Below are 22,805 nucleotides of genomic sequence, written 5' to 3'. Positions count from 1 at the left end.
CCTGTTACAAGTTTCCAGATGTATTGCAATTCATATATAACTGGAAACAGATACAAGTCTCCAATTGACTTCCGTACGTACGTGAATGAGATACAGTGATTATTCAGCACTTCTGCTTTTTCCAAAGTTGTTTTCTTGACATACTTTATACCCTTTGAAAAAGCCAGTTTAGCTATTACTCTCCTCTGTGAGTTACACATATATCTATTTCCTGAGTTATAAATTTTCATATTCTTCATCATTCAAGGTTCACAGGGTTTTGTAGTAAGGCAGAATTAATCTCTATGCTGGATTTTGCAGGTTTTTTTCAGTAGTCTCCTAGTACTCAAGAAAATAGTCAAAGTCGGTAAGAAGAATCCATCTTGAAAAGCAGCTTCTGACCACTAATGTGAAATAGTCATAAAACAATAGTTGTGTGAATCACAGAAGCCATGACATAGTAAAGAATGTATAATCTGCATGGAGGGAGAATAAATTTCTAAACTAAAATACTTCCCATATTAGCAAGTTTGTTTCTTCTGGAGTTAACATTTCTGTATTCCAGCAAATATGATTTCTTGCCATTAATATTAAAAGGCTTTTTAGTGATATTTTAAGAAAGGGTCTCAGGATTTAATTGAGATTTGTCTTGGTATAAATTGATTTTAGTTTCTTTTAGTTATGACAGCAATTGGTCAGCAGTCAGCAAATGGACAATAGTCAGGTTTGTTTTAGGATGTTTCGAGTTTATAGAGATAAAAAGTAAATATCTGTGCAGACTGAATTATCTATGATTCTATTTTTATTCTGTCCAGAATACAAAATGGTTTACAAGAGTACAAACACAAGATGATACCAAAGGTCCACAACAGTAAATACAATTCAAAAAAGCCACAACAGGAATACAATCTTGTTAAACAAGTTTAGAGATATTAGGGAATACAAAACTGAATAAATGAGAATAGGGTGTAAGGATAAAGTTCATTTATGCAGACTGCATTAAGATAATGCATAAAAATAAATCCAACCAGATCTCAAAACTGGTGAGGAAAGAATAGACTTTAGTAGCCCTCTAAGCAAGCAAAGAAGTTGGAACATTCATAGCTTCTTGACATTGCCATCCAATTCCTGTTCCTTGTTAAAGACTGATGCTATCAAGCTTAGGAAACAGTGTGATACCAGGAGGATAAGCATCTTTATAGCCTTTTTAACTATTTTACTTTTCTGCATTATTTTGGATTCTAAATTGCGGTGGTATTATGAATGGACTAACAATAAACCTTTTAGTAGTCTGTCACATTACAGAAACAAGAATTTTTTGGCTCTAGTTTTGTCCCCTTTTGCCCACTGTGTTTTGTGTATAATAGTCTAAAATTCAACATGTGGATCAACCCCAATACTAACTCCTGAAACTTGGCAGTCAATAATCTCTACGTTTAACCATGTTGAAGAAATGAGGTATACCTATCGGTCAGCCTGAAAAAATAAAAGCAGAAAAACTGGCCTAAACAAAAATATAGTCAAGTTTCTATAGTCAAGATTCCACCCTTTCACCCGTAATCCTTAGGCAGAACAGTAGTTTTCAGAGCTATGGGTTCAGTCTTTACACAAACTATTTTAAATGCTGTCTCTTTAAACTTCTCTGATATTCAATAACTTTGCAGATTGAATTTCTTTGTTTTTCTCCATATAAGTGAAATATTCTAAGGCTAACCAGATTATTGCTTCAATGCAATTGGAACACTTAAGTTTAGACTAGGAGCTAATACCTTCAGAGAATATCCTCCAGCTTTGTTTTCTATTTCTTTGTGTTACTTCTCTTTACAGGAAAAGTTCTGTTCCACAATTTTCAGTCCTTTCTCTCAGATAGTAAAATAAATGTTTCTAAATCTTCACTCTACTGTATTCTTCTTATATAGTGCAAAAATGAAGCATGGCCTAAACGTCATTACTGTATGATTTTATTATAATTTTAGGAGTGAGCACTGATTTAACTATAGTGGTCTCTTACATATCAGCAATCATCCATCTACGATGACAATTTAAATAATACATCTTGTGTTCTGGCTTTGATCACTTTAATGCAAAACCTGCTCTAGAGTTTATCAAGATTAACACAGAGCAGTGATTTGTCCTACGTATCATTAGATGATACAGATCTCCATTCAGATGTCCATTCGTATCATTCAGATGTCCATTCGTACCATTAGATGATACGAGTAAAGAAATTATTTTGAGCTGTTAAATGCATTTCTAATTCAGAGACATTTTGGATTTTTATGGTCATGACACTAATTTATATCAACTTTCTCTCTTATTTTTTTAATAAGTAATGCTGTGTATTGTGGTCTTGCACCACTGTGTTTGATAAAACAGAACGGTTTGTTTGTGTAGTGTTGAAAAGTGAATGTGTTATTCATACAAGTCTGAATAACAGCTCTTTTTAACAATTAACTTCTTATTTTCCTATTTAATGGAGAGGATTTTTTTAGTGGTTGAAAAGAAGGAGCTGAAAAGCCTCTAAATGACTGCACACAATTTATCTGATGAATCTGATGGTTTCTGCTGGTTATATGTAGCAGAGGTAATATAAATCGCAACAAAGCACGTTAACTCATTTATGTAATTGACATTCATTTTCAAAAAGGAAGCGGGTCTTGTAATTAATACATATCAATTTTTATGGTTTGTTAATCTTTGTTTTAACCTAAAATCTATGATGGAGAAAAAGATTATATCTACAAGGGATTTTCAGTGCTCATTAAGTGATCAGATGAAGGTTTGACAGTTCAAGATAAAACATTATTGCAAAACTATTGTCTTTACTTCATTCAATCAAACAAGAATATTTAGCATTACGATTCTTCTAACAAGTGTGCAAATAATGTGATCACAAAATATGATTTGCTTTAGTATTGTAAAGTTTTAGTATATCTACACCTCTGTTTCTCTGGGTTCATACTTAGAAACACAACATTAAGTACCTTCCCTCAAGTAAGTGGAGATTTGTGAAAATACAGTTGTCAGGTACCAAAACAACACGTGAGGGTGGGAAGTAATTAAGTATCTGTACACATTCATTACCTACTTGTTACAGGTTATAACTATTTATGAAAACACAGATTTTTCCCTAAAATAACATACTAATTTTAAAATCAGAAACATCAGATCCTTTCACATACACCACTGAAGGGTTAATTTAACATCTTAACAGGAAAGTAGTGTCTAGTAGAGTCCCAAAAAACCAGTCATACTTATGTGTCATGAGTATCATGAGCCCTTAAATGTGTTGTCATCTCAAGAGATACTACTACTAAGCAAAGAAATAAGTTCAATTTCCTTCCTCTTAGTAGATGATACTATATCAAGTGACTGTGAATGTAATAAAGCATCTTATGTACATTTTTAGCATAAACACTGATGTCCAATGTAGAATTTTCTGTTGCATGCTTCAAAGTCTGTGAGATACTATACCTGGAGATAGTAAAGACTATGATTCAGACACTTCGTATGTAATTGTAACATAGATCTTTGTTCTCACTTCTGAGGACATCCAAATTCTGTCTAACACTTGACATCAAAATCCTCTCTGCGAGTTCAGGTGCTATGATTCATGAGTGGACAAGAGTCACATTAGAACAGACACAAAGACTGAGTTACAATTAAATTGAGAGACAGCAAACATTTTTTTCCTCTCTTCTTCCCCTCCCCTTTGCAGTGATGCAAATCTTCAATGAAATAATATTCATTAAACCTCATTATTCATATTAGATTGAAGATAATCATTACAGGTGTTTATTAATGATAGTATTAACCTGATCTCCATGTAAAACAGGAAAGGTTCAGCATAAATTCTGTAAAAGCTGAAAATGTGGACCTACATACATCGTAAGATGTAAAAGAGAAATTAAGTTTTGCAGAAACTTAAATGGTGAGGAAGAAGGTAACAGTGGTAAGTATTCTTGTTGCAAATATACGCTGACAGGTGCAAGCCCAGTGGTTTTATCAAACTAAAATAGGCCTTGCCTAATCATCCAGGTATTATGACAGAAAAGTAAATCAGGAGATCTAATTTCCCCTTGTAACTGAAAGACATCAATCTTTAATGAGAATGTGAATAATTTATTTTTCCCCTATAAAAAAAGTATTTTGAATACTTTATTAATTTTAGCAATAGTATGACAAAATATCAAGAAAAGAGAATAAAAGCAGCAGAGTAGTAAGGATATGGTGTTCATTCTAATTAAATTATTCCTCCTCTACAGTGAACAATTTTAAAGTCATCATTTGTCATGAACGGGAGCTGTAGTAATATTGACTCAGGTTAGGTTTAATAATATATAGTGGACATGGAGAAGTACATAATTTTAGATGAACATGTAGGTATTGTCACAAGTAAAGTATTTTTCAGAATTGTTAAACACACACACAAAAAAATCACACCAAGTCATATTACAGCAATTAGAATAGATGCTTGATGCATACATTTACATTTCCGGTAATTTCACTGCAACTGAAGTGTATGTTTAAATTTAGTTCTTTCTTATTTAGGGATTATCTCAGATATAAGAAATTAAATATACTGAAATATGCAACTGAAACATCAATTTCATCCACCATGCAGAGCAGCACAAACAAAACGCATCTTTCCCAGCATGAATAACTTGTCTGAATTATGAATGTAACTCTTAGCTGCTATTCTTTCAATTAATCACATACCCTGCCAAAGAACTAAACATTATTTGAATGCATTTGAGAAAAAAAATGGCTTTCATATACACAAATATATCTGTCCCTCTTTAAAATCCTGTCTTCAGTATGTTACAATTTTGCCAAACTAGATACTAACAGCAAGGAGGATGAGGCTCAAGCACCAGCTACAGTAGAGAGTATATTTAAGACCAGGAGGGAGCAGTGCTTTGTGTTGGTGGCAGGATGTTAGCTGCTACCTTATATCAATCCATACTAGCCAGCAAGATCATCAGTGTCTGGGAAGACCCATTATAAGGATCAGTGACTAAATAAAGAGCCTACAGTCTGAATTTGCATACAGGTCAGACTTAAATCTGTGCTAGTTTAGTATTCAAGAGACTAGCAGTCACACATGGACATATGAGCTGAGTGAGCAAATGCATACATATACATTCTGATGGTGAACATCAAGCAAGACTAGCCAGGAAGTAGGAGCAGACCAGGATCCAAAAAGACGCAAGGTCTGTGCTGATGAGCAGATAAGGAGCCACAGATCTGAGGACTGGAGAAACTTAAGCTACATGCTAACATTCAAAAGATCTGAGGGTGGTGTTAATGCATCAAGAGAGTGAGGGCGCACGTCTGTACCTCCAGCACAGCTCAGTCCCAATCAGTCAAATACTGGAAAATGCACCTGGCTGTCTGTGCTGTTCATATTTACATGAGTGCCAGCTGTTTTTATGGGAAGGCTGGTAAAGGCACTGCTCTCTGCACTGAACTCTGTGATTGGCTGTTTGTACTCCCGTGTGTGTGCCTTCCAGCCTGTCATAACTGCTCAGCCTGGCTGCTGTGTGGAAGAAGACCCTGACTCAAATTCATCTCTTGAGAAAGGAAACTAAATCTACATGGTCCTGAAGTCCATTGAACTCTAATCTATAACAGACTTTCACACTCTGTTTTTATTGATCATCCTAAATCTTTCACTACATCATAGATCCTCTTAACTTTTACACTTTATTCAGCAATATTTTTTTTCTGCTATGGTAACAGCTTTGAATCCAACTAAAATATATATTACTAAACAAAAGCTCAGCCAATGCTGACTCCAACAAGAAGTAGAAAATAAATGCCTGCATGCCCAGCACATTCAGACAGTTTTCCTAAATAACCCCAAGGACTACTGGACAAAAGAAAACAAAACCAACTTTCCCTTTGTATTTTTTGTTGACTACAATTCAAATTGAGATTACATGCAACAGCAACTGACGTTTAGAAGAATATTTTCAGAAAGCAACAGTGATATGTATCTATCAAAGGGTTGTCAAATAGAATTATGGGTGGAGGAGGTAAACAAAATAATTTATAGAGCTCTGGAAAATATACAGAAGAAAATTATGTGCTTGGCAAGATAATTATGGAATTACATGTGGGATTATTTTTCACAAACAGGAAAAAAAAAAAAGACACTCAATTTTATCTGTACTACATTGCACTAAATTCCAAGAGACTCCAGGAACAGGCTGGTATTTGCAGTCTCCTCAGTATACGACTCAGACAAAGTAACAAGAGTTTGTCAAAAAGTCTAACAGTTGTCTTCTAAATACCTACACAAAGTGACTCCACATACTGTCACTGAAGCCTGGAGTACGGAAAATGTGGGATACTATTTAGGATGAGAAGGAAAATGGTCAGAGTAGGGATCAGAACATCATACTGAAATAGACAAACATAAAGCTTTAAAGCTGTGAAATAAATCTTTTAAAATGAAGCTGAAGCACTCATGCTCCTGCATGGCATTTAAATTAAATTCTGATTAAGAGAAATCTTAAGAAAGAGAAATCTAACGATGGTTGGACTTGATGATTTTGTAGGTCCTTTCCAACCTTGTGATTATATAATTCTATGATTCTAAGGATTAATTGATCACTGAATTTGAAGCTTGAGACACTGTATTGAGAATTGACTATGGCTAAAAATTGTTATTTACTTAGAGTACATACTATATATGGAATTTGACTTTCACTTAACTTTTTTTTGATACTTGAGACCCATTCTTCATTTCAGTCTAAAAGGCCATTTCTTCTTTAACAAAACAAAGGATCAAACTAAAATCAATGAAAACATTTTACAAAAAAAGCTCTAGAAAAACTCAGTGTAGGAAAAAAGTGAACATTAATTCAACACTGTAGCTATCAAGCGCTCTTAAGGCATAAAACTTCTATGTTGAAAGTTCAGTTTCAATACTGCCTTCTAGCACTTATGCCTTGAATAGTTACTTAAAAATAAGTTTCTTGAGGACAAAATGTAGTAATTAAAAAAAAAAGTTAAAATTACAGTTAAAATCAATAAGTCCTTCCTCCCTTCATTACCAAAAACCATGTTGTGAAAAATATCAAATTTTATCATAATCTTCAATTTTCAAAACTCTTATACAAAATATTCAGCCTCTTTCCTACATATATGCCCTCGTTTAAATATATATTACTTTGAGGTAGTGTTTTCAAGAATCTTATAATGGTTTTCAGCCTCTTCTTTAAGAAGAAAATCAACATAATTTTTCTGTCTTTCTATCTACTTCACAATTAGCATCAGTATCAGGGGAAGTTTGTTTGCTTGCTTTTTGTTTAGTCTGCTGTCCACTTTCAGCAGAATTAGACATAGGTCTCTAACACTCCTTCAGTGCATTGTTGAACTCATCTGTATAAATAAGGACATTCAACTTAGACACAGCAGTGAAGCAAAAGCTACAGCATACTGAAAGTTTATCCTTCTCTATCAGGAAAGCTCCTGGCTAGTTTAGAGATGGCTGGAAACAGTCATTAGATTGTATTTGGCATGAAGCATTGATGTGGAAGAATCTTGCACAGATGAATTCAAAGGAAACAGAGACATGTTGTGGAGGAAAGGAATAATGGATAGAAGACCAAACTCTAGAAAATCAAGCTTTCTTTAGGCCTGCTTCTTGAGTAACAACTTGTTTGATATTGCTGGTAATTGTCACACTGTACATTTGTGTCTGGCAATATAAGATCAGTGCAGATAATCTAACTGCTAATTTAGGACTGGACATAGATTTAATGACTACAGATTGAAAGAAAAGTGTCTCTGGAGTTTCCACTGGGTTTAGTAGCTAAACAGATCAAGATTAGAAGCAAGAACCAAGAAAAGGAGGGGAGAGGAAGTAAGTAATTTTATCTTATTGAAGGACACGTGGATCCATCTTGTCCACTCACAGCTGTTATTGAATAAATTAGCAGCAATATGCTGTAGAATTAATCACCTTTTCATGTTCTAGTTCTACTGAAATTGAGGGAGATAATTCCTTATCAAATTCTAAAATACAGTAGATATTTTTAAGTAGAGAAATAGGCTAAGATGATGTTAAATAACAGCCTTCTGGGAGGCCAGTTCACATAGTTTAAAAGCTCTGGAGTGCTGTACTCTGGATGCTCAATAACAAGCCATAAGATTCTGATGAGGTGTACTACATGGTCTGAATTAAATCTATGAGGCAATTATAGATTTAAAATCTGTTTTCCATCATAAATCTACACGAGAAGACTATACAAAAGATGAATTTCTGTTTTCTTTCCTGAAGATCATTTTTCTCCCTCTCTCTCCTTTTACAACATCAGGAAAGCATGCTGAAGTAGATAAATTGTTTCCAAGTTAATGTACTGTTCTACTCTTTGAATTCAAGGGATTGCTTTTAAAAGGACAACAACCAGCTACCAATGCTTTCTATTGAGCTTATACTATTGCCTTTCACTTAATTCATCTTAAGTTATTTCACTAAAACAGTTGCCTGGATTTGAAAAAAAACAAGTAAAGATATGCCAGCCCTGTAAAATATGTAAACAAAGTACAACTGAAAGGTAAAAATAACGCATATAACAGAGTATAAGTATATACCATATATGCCCTGAAGAAACTCCAGAAACCTACAAGGAATAAACTTCAAGTTTTATGGCTCGCTGTACCAGGACAATTCCCTGTTTTGTTGTACCAATATACCAAGCAAACATTTTTGTGCTGAAAAGTATATATAAGTCATTAACCCTAAAAATCCCACCACCTATAATTAGCTTCTCCTGATAAGAATATATTTTGAGCAGATTACCCAGCTATTTATTCTCACAGTCAGCTTTCAGGAGCACCTTCAAATGCGACACAAAAATGTTGCTCCTGATCATCAATTTTCTCCATGTGAGAAAAGACTTGAATGTATTGAGGTTTTAGGGAGCTCTCCAGAGTTCCCCATGCTGACAGTAGAGACAGTCTACACTCAGGAATGCCACCGGCTTGAATGCACTGACTTTGGCAGCATATACCTCTGGAGAAAAATATACGGCTTAGGCTATATCACTGGTGTTGTCACATAATGTTCCAGTAGTGTTATCCTTTTAAATAAAATATACTTCACCAACAGATATAACATTAGATCACTGCTCTTACAAAGTTTTAACCTTGCTGGGAGATGTAAGTCAGGATGGTTCAGCCACCAGGAATTTGCCATTTACATGGAGTAGGAAGAAGTCCTATACCTTTCTCTTTTGTTAGAAATCTTACGAAGCAAATCTGCATCTATATGAGCTTCTGAGTTCCACAATGGCACTTACCAGAATCAGGAAAGATGCTAGCTCATGGTTTAGACAAGACTACAGCCATTTACATAGACAAAAATGGCGAAGATGACAGAAAATTACTGACATGAATGCGCTCTGAGAAGGTTGCTACTTTGTGGTGAGCTTAAACAGTCATTTCTTTATGAGCACGTGTAATCTGTGTTGAAGTTCACCTGCCTGTGATGCAAAGACTAATCAGGCACAGCACAGGTCCTCAATTTTGGATTGATTTTACTGAGAAAGTCGCTAAGGTGTGAGAAATTATCTAAGCCTTCCAACATAAGAAAAGTAAAAAAATGCATACAGAAATGCTGAGATGGTACTAACAGCGCAGGGGCTCAAGAGGAGACAAGAAGAATGAAAAGATGCAAGAATTCAAAGGGAAGAAAGTGAAGAACAGCAGCTGGCAACATCATGGATCGGTACATCCCAAGGAGAAGAGCAGCTGACCTTTCCCCACATGACTGATGACAGGTAGCAGAAATCCATCATGTATCTCACTGGGAACAATGAGCACATCAGTACTTAGTAAAGTTACATATTAGTCCTGGTTATCTACTACATGTATTAGTGAATAAATTGAATCTGTGTATTCTTAAGTTGCACACATCCTATTTGCTGAGCACTTTTTCAGAAAGAATCTCGTGTATTACAAATAATTCATGTATCCCAGCTTATGACCTACACGCATGAGTTTTATATCTATTGAACAGTTTCACTGCAGAAAGGTAAGCCTGATAGTTTCAAAAGATGAAAATTCAGGGAAGGAAGTAAAGATTAGAAAAAGAAAGAAAACTGAAACTAAATAGAAGTAGTGAATACTCATCAGAAAGTAGAAAGTCTCGAATAGATGAAGCAGAAGAGTAGTTAGACCAAGGAAATTCAAAGGAAATCTGGCAACCAAATCCTCCAGCAAATCAAAGGAACTTTAATTCCTTCAGTTTCCCTATGAAATCTTAAGTTTCCATGTGAAAGTGTGTGCCAAAAACAACAACAACAACAACAACAACAACAACAAAAAAGTGTTGAATCTAAAACCTCCAAAAGAAGGGAAGTGTTTTTTGAAATGAATTTCCCAACTGTTCTCTTTTATTATGGTTTGCAACAATGTCTCTCCATCTGTGGGTAAACTGAATTCTTTTTGAAAGTAGATCAAAAGATGTGCTTCATTTACTCAGAACTGCATAATGCATGAGATCAGACCAGAAAGAGACGTATAGAAAACCTTCATAATACATATACTTTAGATGTCAGGTCATAAGCATCCATTTTGGTCAACACATCCACTGCTACGGTCTTGCGCTACTTGTTAATGTAAACATAGTTTAACAGAGCCTCTTATAACTGAATAACCTCAGCAATTCAGGAAGATATTCCTTTTTTTCTCCAGCTAATTTCATTATTAATAACTGTTTCTAAAGATAAAAATAGGGTACAATAGTGTGTACACATTTTTGCTTAGTCTTTTTATTGCCGGAATGCCCCTTTCCTATGGGTTCTGTTATATGAATATTGACTGCTTCCTGACATAACCTCTGATGTAAGATACAAAGTATAAAATTATTTCATTTTGCCAAAAGTGACTAAAGCATGTCTACATAAAACATTGAAGAAAAGCAAAAGCTTGATATTTTCCAACTTCATTTCAAAATATTCTGTTAGAATGGAGAACTATATATCATAGATTAATTTTCTAGCTCTTTCAGTCATTGTTGGATAATGAAAGCATTATAAAAGAGAAAGAAAGGGAGTCTACCTACAGACTAAGAAAACCGGGAAAATCAAGTATGTTAGTTTCATTGTCTTTCAGTCTTTGAAAGCAATCACAAGTGAAAAAAAATACAAAAACTTATACAGAATCACTAAAGGAAAAATCAGATGCAAATAAATACAGAAATAAAAGACTGTCTTGAAAACTGACCTTTCAGGAAAATGGCCTGAAGATGTGAACAGAATTTATAACCTTTCTTAGGTGGAATTAATTTAAAAGGTAAATTACCCATGATCATAGCAGTCTGAACATCATAAAAAGTACAGTAAAATGCTTTTGCAATTACTGCCTAATAAAGTATGAAACAGTAATAGTAAGCTTCTGTAGTGCATACACAGAATTTTAGTATCTCAAATTTAATTGCCAGGCAGTTATTTGTTGACCTTACAGAGCATACATTTATCAAATATATATTAGTCTGCCTCCCTTAGTGCTTGGGGAAGTTCATAAATACATTTATTTTACACTATAGAAATGTTAGAAGTCAAAAAATGAAATAGCTACTCATAGAGATCTCCATAAAAAAAAAAGGGGGGGGGGGGGGGAGAGATGGCCATGCAACAAGTGTAAAAACAGCATTAAAATGTAGAAGTTTCTAAATATACACTACAAAGATTATGATGAAATGTGAAGAGAGATATCTAAAAAACTTGGTTCTGATAACTGTCCCCTTTGCTGCTCTTGTTTGATGCTTCAACAAGTCATTCACAATAGTCAAATTTCTTGATGTCATAGAACATCTTTGAGTTATGCTGAGCCATAATCTGCTAAGAATGAAAGTCGAACGGAAAACAGGATCATAACTTCAGTATCAGGACCATGTAAGCTACAGCAGTCTGTGTTACTGTGGAAGAGTCATAAGCAGTCCAACTTGTATATTTGACTTTTATTTATTTATTTATTTTTAAAAGGTGTGCAGAACATAAATTTAAGCCTACTTTTCTATTACTGAATTTCTACCTTCAGTCTTTGCATTAATCAAAATAAGTAGGGAAGCAAAACAAGTAATAAATGAGCAGCAAGCACAGTTTTTTTACACAAGTGTACATAAGTACACAAGTAGTACATAAAATGATGTAGTAATCATATTCTGGCAAATCTAGTCAGAAAAATATTTGATTTCAAGATGTTTTCATAGTATTCTGTCTTTGCTGTAGGTAACAGCACTAAAGCAGTTTTTCTAAAACCTGTACCTGATTCACACTTTACCTACTGCTTATGTAATTTTACTACTTATTCTTAATCCTTCTTGCTATATCCCTCAGAAATAATGCTGTGACATACTAAGTTTCAAAGAGAAAAAACAAAAACAGTTTGCAACATTCCCTAAAACAGAAAGGTATAGTCTAGTACAGCTTCAGGAAAACCACACTATTTGGTAAAGTTTTGAACAGAGATGAAAACAAGTAATCCTTTTTAATTTTTTCTGACTCATGTCTTTGCTTTGAGTAAGGTATCATCTCTTCAAGGAAAAGGATATGGCTATTCTGATGCCTATATTAATATGCAATCTCACAACAGAAAGAAAGGGATACAACAGATGCAATTGTATGAGATACTACCAAAGCAGAATTAAATATTTAATGTATGGTTTAAGATATGAATACCATTATATACATCCTATCTTACACAATCTGTAAAATTTTACTAAGATTACAACACTAAGGGCAATTAACTACTACTAATTCTATCTCAGATCAGATGTGATTGAAAATATCATATAAAATCTAACTCAAAAAGTGGGTACAAATAATTTAATTCTTTTCAGACAGATCAAGTTAATAATTTCTAGAGTTTTTTTTTCCACATTTCAAACTACCACAAGCAACACAGGAAAACAGAGAAAATGGTAACTTTCAATAAAAACTATATCATAGAAAAAAGCAGCTCAAATGACAGGCAAGTCTGAAGAGGAAAATAAATATATCTGAATAATTGTCAGTTCTTATTTTGCTTTCTGTAACTTCAGTAAAATGTAGATGTAGTCATCAAATGCTTAACACATTTATCACTGGGATTTCTTACTCCTTCCTTTTACCCTTACCTGACTCTTCAAACAAGCAAACATTTTGTTTTAAAAATAACTTCTTGGTAATTACATGTTTTTCCTTTCTGGTGCTTCAGGTTTTAGGAAACAATAACTTACTGTGGGATTTCTTAACAAAGAACTTTAAAGAAGCTGTTCAGCTTAAATTTAATCCAGAAATTTAACAATAGTTTTCTTCTACATAATAGTTCATAAATATTTTTATAATGCTGTTGTTCTTCTTGATAGTTCTAAAATACAACTTTATTTATTTGGATTTAGTCTCTTAATTCAAAGCATTTTCTAGGAATGCATTAAGACTGCAGTACCGTATGGGCTCATTCAACTTTGTATATCATAGATGTAGTATGTGTTATTGGGTCAGGCTACAGCTTTCTTGTTTCTTTTATGCGTAATCATCATTCCTACAAACATATCTGCTTTGATGGTTAAGACATTATTTATAAAAGAATTCATTTTTCAAAAGTCTAAGCAAATCACTGCAGAGGTAAGAGACAAATAACCATCAAAAATAAACAAATCAAACATGATAACAACTTTATTGGATGCATCTTTGATTTATTTTTAATTTTTTAAGTAAAACAAACTTCAGTTACACTGGGCTAATTCTTATTTTCACGTAAGTCAGATTCAGTGCATCAAATGGAAGAGCTGTACTTAGCAAATCACTGAATTTTATATACACTCTAGATTTCATGGACTGTAAAAGATCACACTTTGTAAAAATTTCCAAGTATAATTCAATAAATTACATACCTCGTGTATGTTTGAGAAAGAGGTGGAAAGCAGAATCCTTACTGGTTGACTCAGATAGAACAGATGCACCGAGATAACAGCTGGACTGATCCTGATCTAAAGAGAAGAAAAACAAAAACAATCCACATTCAGGGAAACTCATTTAGAAGTGAAAAGTGATTTAACATTTTCTCTAACAAGAGAGATTTGAAGACGGATGTTTTAAAAAATACACTTGCAAATGCAAAGATAAGTATAGCTACCATATGGATTTTTTCCTTAATGTCCTCTAGAAAACAGTTGCAGTTTTCCTTGTGAAACTTTAAAATATACTCAATCCATTGAAAACATTAAATTAAATTATCCATGTCAACTGAAATAAAGTGTTCTAGACATTAACTAACCACTAGTACTTAGGGGCAATTGTTATAGACTTGAAATCTGTGGTTGAGTCGTCACTGGCAATTTCAGTATCATAAATCATACATTAGTTTTGCTGCTTCTATAAAATCTTGGTAGCAAAATTGTATAGTGATGTTCCCACAGCAGCAACTTGAAACAGGTGAGCTAGTATAAACCAAAAACAATGCTCTTGGGTTTGACAAAGCTTCAGAAATGAAAATGACAGCTTCAGAAATGGTCCAGATATGCATTTCCCAGTTAATTCTATTTTCAATCCTAAACTATGCAATTCTAAATATATTTTTGTGTCTGTCTAGGCAAAAACATTGAAATCAAGATACAGCTAGCGTCTGAAACTTTCTTCAAAATTTTCTTATTTCTTTTTTTTTGAAAAGTAAATCTTTAAAAGTTTGTTTGTTGCTTTACAATTTAATTGAGATGTCCAATTTTCATTCTTGCCACTCTGAAGCAGCACATGATCTGAAATACAATTTCAGATCAAGATCAATCAAACATTTCATTCTGCATTCTGACTTGATACTTTTTCCCAGTTTCCCCATTTTGTACTCTCTGGCCTCCAATAACACTGTGACAAGTTCAACATGAAATTAAATAAGGAAATGCATCCAGTAACCTGATCCTGTGCTCTAACAATTTGGTTAAGAGGTTTACAGATGTTAGTTGCCTGGTTATGAATTAATAAGCTTACCGGTTTAAGAGCTGTTTTCAGAGACACATTCAAAACTACTGTGAATTTGAGTTACCTGCTGACATAGCCATTTCTACTATTTAGATTTTTCAAGAAAAAAAAAACAGAAAGTTTGAGAACTACTAGGCTGTCACTGTCTCTTTAAGGATCAAGACTACCTTTCTCAGACTAGAATTTCTGTTTCTTTACTAAGTCAGATGGAAGGTTACTGTCATAATGTTTGAAGTAATATTATCCTTCCAGATCAGTTTGCGCCTGATCCAAGAGCAAAAATATGCACTTCAAGCGAAGTAAATTAAAATGAAGCGTAGAGTATCGCAGCATAGGTAAGAACTCTAGTTTTCTCTACAATACAGAAATGTAAATGGTCTTCAAATACTGTTAATTTTTGGACATCTCGTTAATAAACAGATACAAGCAAAATAAAGAGAAGAAAAGGTTCAGAAAGAGAAAATTCAGAGCTACCAAAATTCAGTTCTTGGCAGAAAGCAAGTGTACTAAAAGTAATGTATTTATACTAGGATTATTTTCTCACCAGACTGATTAGCATTGTGGAGTGGCAAATTCATTCTTAACGTTGAAAAAAAAAAGCCAACCAAATGAATTAGCTTTTACTGCACACTATGCTAGCAAATTTGTATTGCTATGGTATCTACAATATCTGAGTTTGTGTATTAAACTATAGCTTGACATAAAATTCACCTAAATGTATAAGTCATTATGGAAATTATTTTCCAGATCATGTAAAGACCAGAAATACTTAACAAAACATTGCGTGTGAAATCAGGTTTCTCTTTCTTTGAAAAGAAGGAAATAGGTGTTGTGGTAAATATTTATACAAAGAACAAACTGTGCAATGCACAAACTCTTCTAAAGACAGTATGAATGCTGTCTTATTATGATCAAAATCATGCAAACAGTATTTACAGGTCACCAGCAGCAAATGAATTAGAAAATTAACATTATTAACATTACAGATTAACCCAATTAACAAATTCAAGACAGCTTTTAGAGGACAAGTACGGGTTTAGTTCCATAAAAATGACAGTATAGATTAATTTTCTCAAAGAAAATTCTTAATAATTCCACAGATCACATGTACTGATTTGTAAAGAAAAATGGACTGGAAACTTCTGATGTATAAAAGCCAACATTAGTCTTCCACTAAGCCAGTTGCTTCTGCACTGTCTCTATTAGTGAAAATCTCTCTGGGACAAGCTGATATTCCAGTTAGAAAGATGACCACATTTTCATTAAAAGTTTTATACAAGTTCTACTGATGTCCCTTCGAACATCACAATTCAGTGGATTTTAGTACCAATGTTTAAGCTCTGTAAAACATTTATGAAGAAATTGCATTGTGGAGATATTTGTCTGCTCTTTTCTATTCTTGTGTGAATAGTAGATTAGACTAGCTTTCTTAAAAATAATATTTAGCAGGAATAAAGTAGTAAACTCTGCTATTTGGTACTAGATTTATACTCAAGCCACACAGCTTGCTTATCATAATCTTTCTTCTCGATATACAAATCAAAATACTAGCTTCCATTACACACTAGAATAAAGCATGCTGCACTCAGTGATGTGCAATGGGAAGCTTCATGTCATATATGAAATGCACATCTGCACTTCAGGAAATTACATAATCAGTTAAATGATTACTGATCACATAGGGTGGGTTGCATAGCTAGAAATTCATAGTACTTCTTTAAGTGTCTGATGTAAGATATATATACTAAGCACAAAGGGGAGATGGAATGAGAAGTAAAAAAGGTAAACATTTTAGAAGAAAGACTGCATTAGTAATAATGCAAAGAGTTTATTATGTTCCCATCTGCTCCCAGGGTGATGAGTTCATGAGCAAGAGCAATTAGAAAAAGACATATTCCAAGAACTAATCAGGGTCCCTCTAGACCGAAAATCTACCACTCATATTGTCAGACACTGTACCCACTTTACATTACACACTGTGTCATTGTCCATATCATTTATTAAGGTCCTGAATAATATGAGCCTCATTATCAGTCCCTGGGGTAAAATATGCGTGAGCAGCAGAGGACTGTCAACTGCTGATCACTATCCTTTGAGCCCAGTATTTCAGCCAAGCTTTCAACCTACTCTGCAGCCTAATCATCAAGTCTGGACTTCAACAGCTTCCACATGAGAATGATATAAGTAACAGTGACAAAAGTCTTATTAAATCATAGTATATTACACACTACTCCATTTCATCTGCATAATTAGTCATTTCTATGTGTAAGGCAATCAGGTTAGTCATTATTTGTAGTCAGCATATCCATTTGACTATTCCTGATTACCTTCTTGACTTTCATGTGCTTGGAAATGGACTGTAATGGGCTGCACAGAGTACAAGAGGATGTGTCTAATTCTAATGACCCTACCAGGGACTGATCAACCTACCACTTCCTCAGTCTTACTCCTATCATTTTAAAAGAAAGGAATAATATAACTTTTTTCCATTTATTAGGGACATCTGATCAATATGAATTCTCCCTCACAATCACACTGGCCAACTCTTTCATAACTTTATGAATTTTATCTGGACTTGTGGATCTGAATGCATAAAGCTGCTCTAAATAGTCCATTGCCTGTTACTTCCCTGTAAGCTGTCCATCTCCATTTCAAACCACATTAACACATGCCCCTTTGGCAGCAGGTTTTGAGTGTTATTTGTTTTTCAGCTTCAGTTTAGTGACATTTAGTTGTATTACTCTAAACAAATTTTACAATATATGGTATAGTTCTAACAAAACAAAGGTGTCACTGCAGAACTAAGCCTAGGGACCAACAAGAATGCAAATACAGTAAGACTTTTTTGGAAATGTATCATCAATTCAAAATGATGGCTCAGAAAATCTTATACTGAATTCTCGGGAGATCTCTGAGAAGTCTTTTTTATTTTCAGAATCATAGATCAAATAAAAATGGACACCATGGCAAGTTTATAAGAGACAATCAGATGTCTACGATTGCTATTGCAGGGAGACTTCACATGGTGGTGATACTATAAGAGTTTATTTCACTAGCAGATTGGAGAACTGCTCTCAATTTTCTAGTTTGTGATATAGTTCAAGTTTCTCAAGTCTTTGTATTTCTAATTCACATCTCAAAAGTTGTAATTTATTCACAAGCACATATTCATTGCGACAAACAGACATGAATCTACATTTTTTTTTTTAAGTTGTATTTCTTCACTTATTCTATGTACTACAAGCTTCAAATCAGGGCATGACTTCAGAAAATCCAGCTTAAAATTTACCTTTGCACAGGATTGACTTTGTTATTCTCTTATGCTTCCCTATCCTTGATATCTGTAATAGTGGTCACTGAAAGAAGTATCTTTGATTTCTGGCACCTGTTTTCTGATGCTACTTGTTATGTTAGACTAAGTGGAGATTCAGAAAATCTTCTAAAGCTCTCTGCTTCACCAAAAGGTAATTTTAGTCTTTCACCGCGTAAATGTCAGACATCATGTAAAATTTCTACTTCATTTGTGACATCTCAGTATGGGCAATGACGCCATTATCTTTATTGCTTATGGACTTTATACTAAAAGTTTTTTATTTAAAGTATTTATTTAAATATAAAGTATGTTTAAAGTTTATCTATGTTTAAAGTTTATTTAAATTTAAAGAATGTTTAAAATTATTTCTTAGACATACTTGTTCAAAAGGCCAATTAGAAATAACCTGAAGTATTTTGCTTTTGTTAACTTGTTTATCTAGCTATAATCCAATAAAATATTATGGAAGATAACTGTGGAATGACCCAAAACAAAATACTTGCTATTTGGCTTAGACATAGAGCCAAATATGCCCTTGGAGTCTCCTATAGTCTAAATGCTACAAGTGTAGTTCAGAATAAACAACCAGCTACATGTATACATGAGTGCAGGACACAAGAGGTTACAAGTTTATGTTATTTCTCAGCTCCTTCAGCAGAGTTTACAGAGCTTTCCTGGGTGCAGGTGAACGATATACAATATACTTGTTGCCTACAAATGGAATGAGGCAAATGTAATCCTGAATTACAGACACTTTTAATGAAGAAGCTTACCTCTCCTAACTCAAAAACGATACTGTACCTGTAAGCATGACATCTACCAACACATTTTCAGAAGTAGGATTTTTGAAGGTTATGATGACAGAAGAACCCTGACCAACATATGCACGCATGGTAGTTGGTTCCATCAACTGAGGTGGAAGACCAGTCCCCGAAAGGTAAAATATCCATTCTTTAATCTGCAGATGAAAACTGTGTCATTATTTATTATTTCACCAGTTAGAACTATATACTGAAGCAAACTGTTTATTTCTTTCTTCTAATGTTCTATGTCTCTTTTCTGTTTCGAGTGATTTTTAACATTTTGACTCTTTCTTCTTCTCTGAAACTATAATGTTCTTTAACTATTGCTATCTAGAAATCAATTGCACCATTGAAGACTTTTTACATGGGACTCTGGGAGATGTCTACATCTCCTTTTTGTATGCAACTTTCATGCTATTAAGAGCTTCCACTGTAGTGAATGGAAAGATGTGAGTGATTGCAAAAGGGCAAGTCAAAGCATGTATAATAGAAACTGAAGGGACATTAAATGAGAAGTTTTCTTGAGAAGACACAGAAGGAAGGGAAGTAATTCATTGATGAAGCAGCAATATAACGTTACTTGAAAGATAAGAAAGAATATTAACAACTATATGATGAGGAAACTTAAACTGATGGCCTCCTTGGCCACCTGGGCATTTTGCTGGCTCATGTTCAGCCAGCACCTCAAGAGTCTTTTATTTCAGGCAACATTCCCATTACTCTTCTCCAAGCCTATACCACAACATGGGTTTTTATGACCCAAGTACAGCACCAGGGATTTAGCCTTGCTGAATGCCACGCAATTGGACTCTTTCCACCAATCTATCTCACTCAGAGCCTTCATGCTCTCAAGTAGATTGAAAGTCCCTCTTAATTTGGTATTCTCTATGATATCTTTATTATTGTTTTAGAAAGATTCATTTGATACAAGAAGAAAAAAGGTTTTTTAACCTTAATGAAAGAAACTTACTGATAAAAGTCAGCCACGTCTGAGGTATTTAAATAGAAGGAGGAATAAAAGAGGAGAAAGCCTGGTTTTGTCAAGCTACTGATGGGTATACGCTAGCTTATAATTAATACATTTTACTAGCTTACAAAAAAAAGCAATCACAGTAACCACAAGTTAATATATGAATAACTATAATATAACTATTATTACAAAACTCTTAATACGAGAGTTGTGAAAAGATAGTAATCCAAAAATATTTTCCAGGCCCACTGTAAATTTGTGTGAACAACCTTGCTCACAGAAAGAAATTCTGCACTGAGGTACAGTGCAAGGATGCACGTCTTCCTATGTTGTGCAGCTGAGATTTAAAGATCAGATTTGAGCTTTGCTGCTGAAGGCTCAGGCTCATAGTCTACAAATAAAAAAGGTTGTAACTTCAATTGCTCTTTATGACTAACAAGCAGAGACTTTCTGAACCCCATTGTTTTAAGTGCTGAGCACGTTTAAAACAACACTCTGAAGCTTTGTCAAACTGAATGCTTAGAGAAGGAGCAAAAAAAAAAAAATTAGAAGTCAGTTTGGAAAGGAAAATCAGAGAACAAAAAAAATTCAAAGATTTCAAGATAAGCCTATTTTGTCTGAACTTCAGTTACTGTTTCCATTCACCCAATGTGTGAGAGAGCTCAAGATCCTGAATGTTCAGTGCAAGAACTCATAAGGAAAGAAAATATGTTTGAAAAACAACCTAGAAACTTAACCATATAACAAGACAGGATCTAGGATCATCTTCACTCTAACATTACTTCCGAATATTAAATTCTTTACACTACACCTGAATTCTAGTGATGTGATAAGAGGATAAAAGAAATACATCAGATCTCTGGGCATGAGTTATGTTAAGGCTGACATTGTCCCAGTAAAGTTAATTTCAGATTTCACAAAATACAGCACAGTGATTAGTGTTAAACTCAGATTCATTTTGTGAAGAGCTTCTTGTGCAACTTCAAACTAGGAACATATGAAGCAGGTGATATCACAGAGCAGTCTCTCTCAATCCGGCCAAGCACAATCAGAAAGAGTTAAGGCTTATCTTACAAGTACTGTCATTAACTGATTTTTGATTAATCAACTATTCAGATTTCAGATGGCTTAAGTGTCCATTCAGATATATTTAATCAGAGAAATAAAAAGAGAGAAATCAATGTTAATTACAAGTTATTTGAGGCATTGACAACTGACAAGAAACATTCTTCAAGTCTTCACTGATAATGGTTGTTTTAACTGCAAATATTCACCGTCAGTTATCAGTATAACAATTAGCAAACTACAATTGTCTAGAACTAATTTAGTAAGAATTGTAGCAGTGAAAATGAATGAAAATTTACAAAATTCAAAAGACTCAGGCATAAATAGATAATGAAAATTTAGATACTGAAAACATTAAAGGGATCCTTTCATGTGGAAGATCCCTAGCTGCCTAATCAAAGCAGCTAGAAGGACTGAGATACTTGGAGATTTGTGATTACTTGAAAGGAGATGCACAGAATGACAAGATTCAGGTGATAGGGCTCAGTTTGCTCCTGAAAGGTTTAAATGAATTATCTGAATGTTTTTAACATAGAGGTAATACTTCTGTGTACCACTACAAATCAGACAAGACAATAGCTTTTCATGCTCTTGAACAGGTCTTGAACATAGACTAATCCCAAGAGGATTGCTGGCTCCTTGTCTTTATCCTTAATAAGTATTTAAGAGGAGAGATCCTGAATAAATGCTGTGCTAACAGCACATACAAATAATCTCTCTTATGAAAGCTTTAGCAGGGAAGAAATTACCACATCATTTCTTCCACTGTTTATTTTCTTCATATAAAAAATGTGCTTTTGCTGTATTGCTTAAAACACTACTGAAAAGTTCTGGTAGCAATCGATTTGAATGATTCACAGCTCACTGTTAAGATATCTGAGAGTCCAAAAAGAATAAAGAGAGGAAATGGTGTGCACAGGAAATGCTTCACTCAACTCACGTGAGGAAATATTGATGTACCTAACATATTATCAATTCTTATTTTTGTTTCCAGATGCAATTTTCAGTCACCTAATAGGTCACATTGATGATTCATGTTTCTTAATTTAGTAGTTATTCATTAACAATCAGGAAAATGCACAGAGAAAAAAAATGCCAATTCTAAGACGCTCAAAATAAAAAATATTTTCAACCAACCTGAGAGGATTAAGTGTCAGGTGTGTGACCTTTAAAAGTTCACATCAGAGTGAAACAATTCAACGTTTTGGAAACGCATCAAGAAATTTAATTTCAGAGGCTATAAAACTAAGAAATGCCACTGTTGTGGCACTAAATACAGATAAACTGTATAATTACCAAGAAAGCTAGTAGTAGTATTCATTACTAATTCAAGCTCCTAGTCCATTACCTCAAATTCTAAAACTGTAAACAAAACATCTTTGCATTTGCTCTTTCATTATGCATCCAGCAATTAAATTTCAACTTGACCTTCAGATTGAAACCTTTACTGACATGCCTGTTAAAAGTATTATCTATTCTGAATTCCATGTGTTGTGAGCAGCAAATATAGTATCATACCTGAGAACATTTGAAGATTATTGATGCCTTGTGATTTCCTCTTCCTAGGGCAGATGGACAGAATTGCACAGGTACTTCAGTGGTGGAACGAGGAGCAACAATTATCTGTACAAACGTGAGAAAGAAGTAAATGAAAGGAGGAAAGAATAAATTATTTTGAGTCAGTTTCTGTTTTGTGCTTTGTA

At 33.9% G+C, this 22,805-nt stretch overlaps 1 protein-coding gene across 5 annotated transcripts in view; it reads right to left on the bottom strand.

Annotated features, from left to right (window-relative positions):
• The window catches only part of C1HXORF59 (chromosome 1 open reading frame, human CXORF59), a 261,807-nt gene that overhangs the window by 41,070 nt on the left and 197,932 nt on the right, over nt 1–22,805 (bottom strand). For all 5 annotated transcript variants that reach the window (XM_416785.8, XM_040655288.2, XM_040655289.2 and 2 more), the window contains 3 exons: nt 22,621–22,725; nt 19,066–19,222; nt 13,871–13,966 (listed from right to left, as the gene is read on the bottom strand). In XM_416785.8, coding sequence (XP_416785.5) covers nt 13,871–13,966; nt 19,066–19,222; nt 22,621–22,725 — 358 coding nt within the window. The remainder of the gene's footprint in view (nt 1–13,870; nt 13,967–19,065; nt 19,223–22,620; nt 22,726–22,805) is intronic.

The sequence above is a fragment of the Gallus gallus genome, chromosome 1 (genome assembly GCF_016699485.2).
Source record: "Gallus gallus isolate bGalGal1 chromosome 1, bGalGal1.mat.broiler.GRCg7b, whole genome shotgun sequence".
NCBI lineage: Eukaryota > Metazoa > Chordata > Aves > Galliformes > Phasianidae > Gallus > Gallus gallus.
This window is presented reverse-complemented; position numbering and strand designations above follow the sequence as displayed.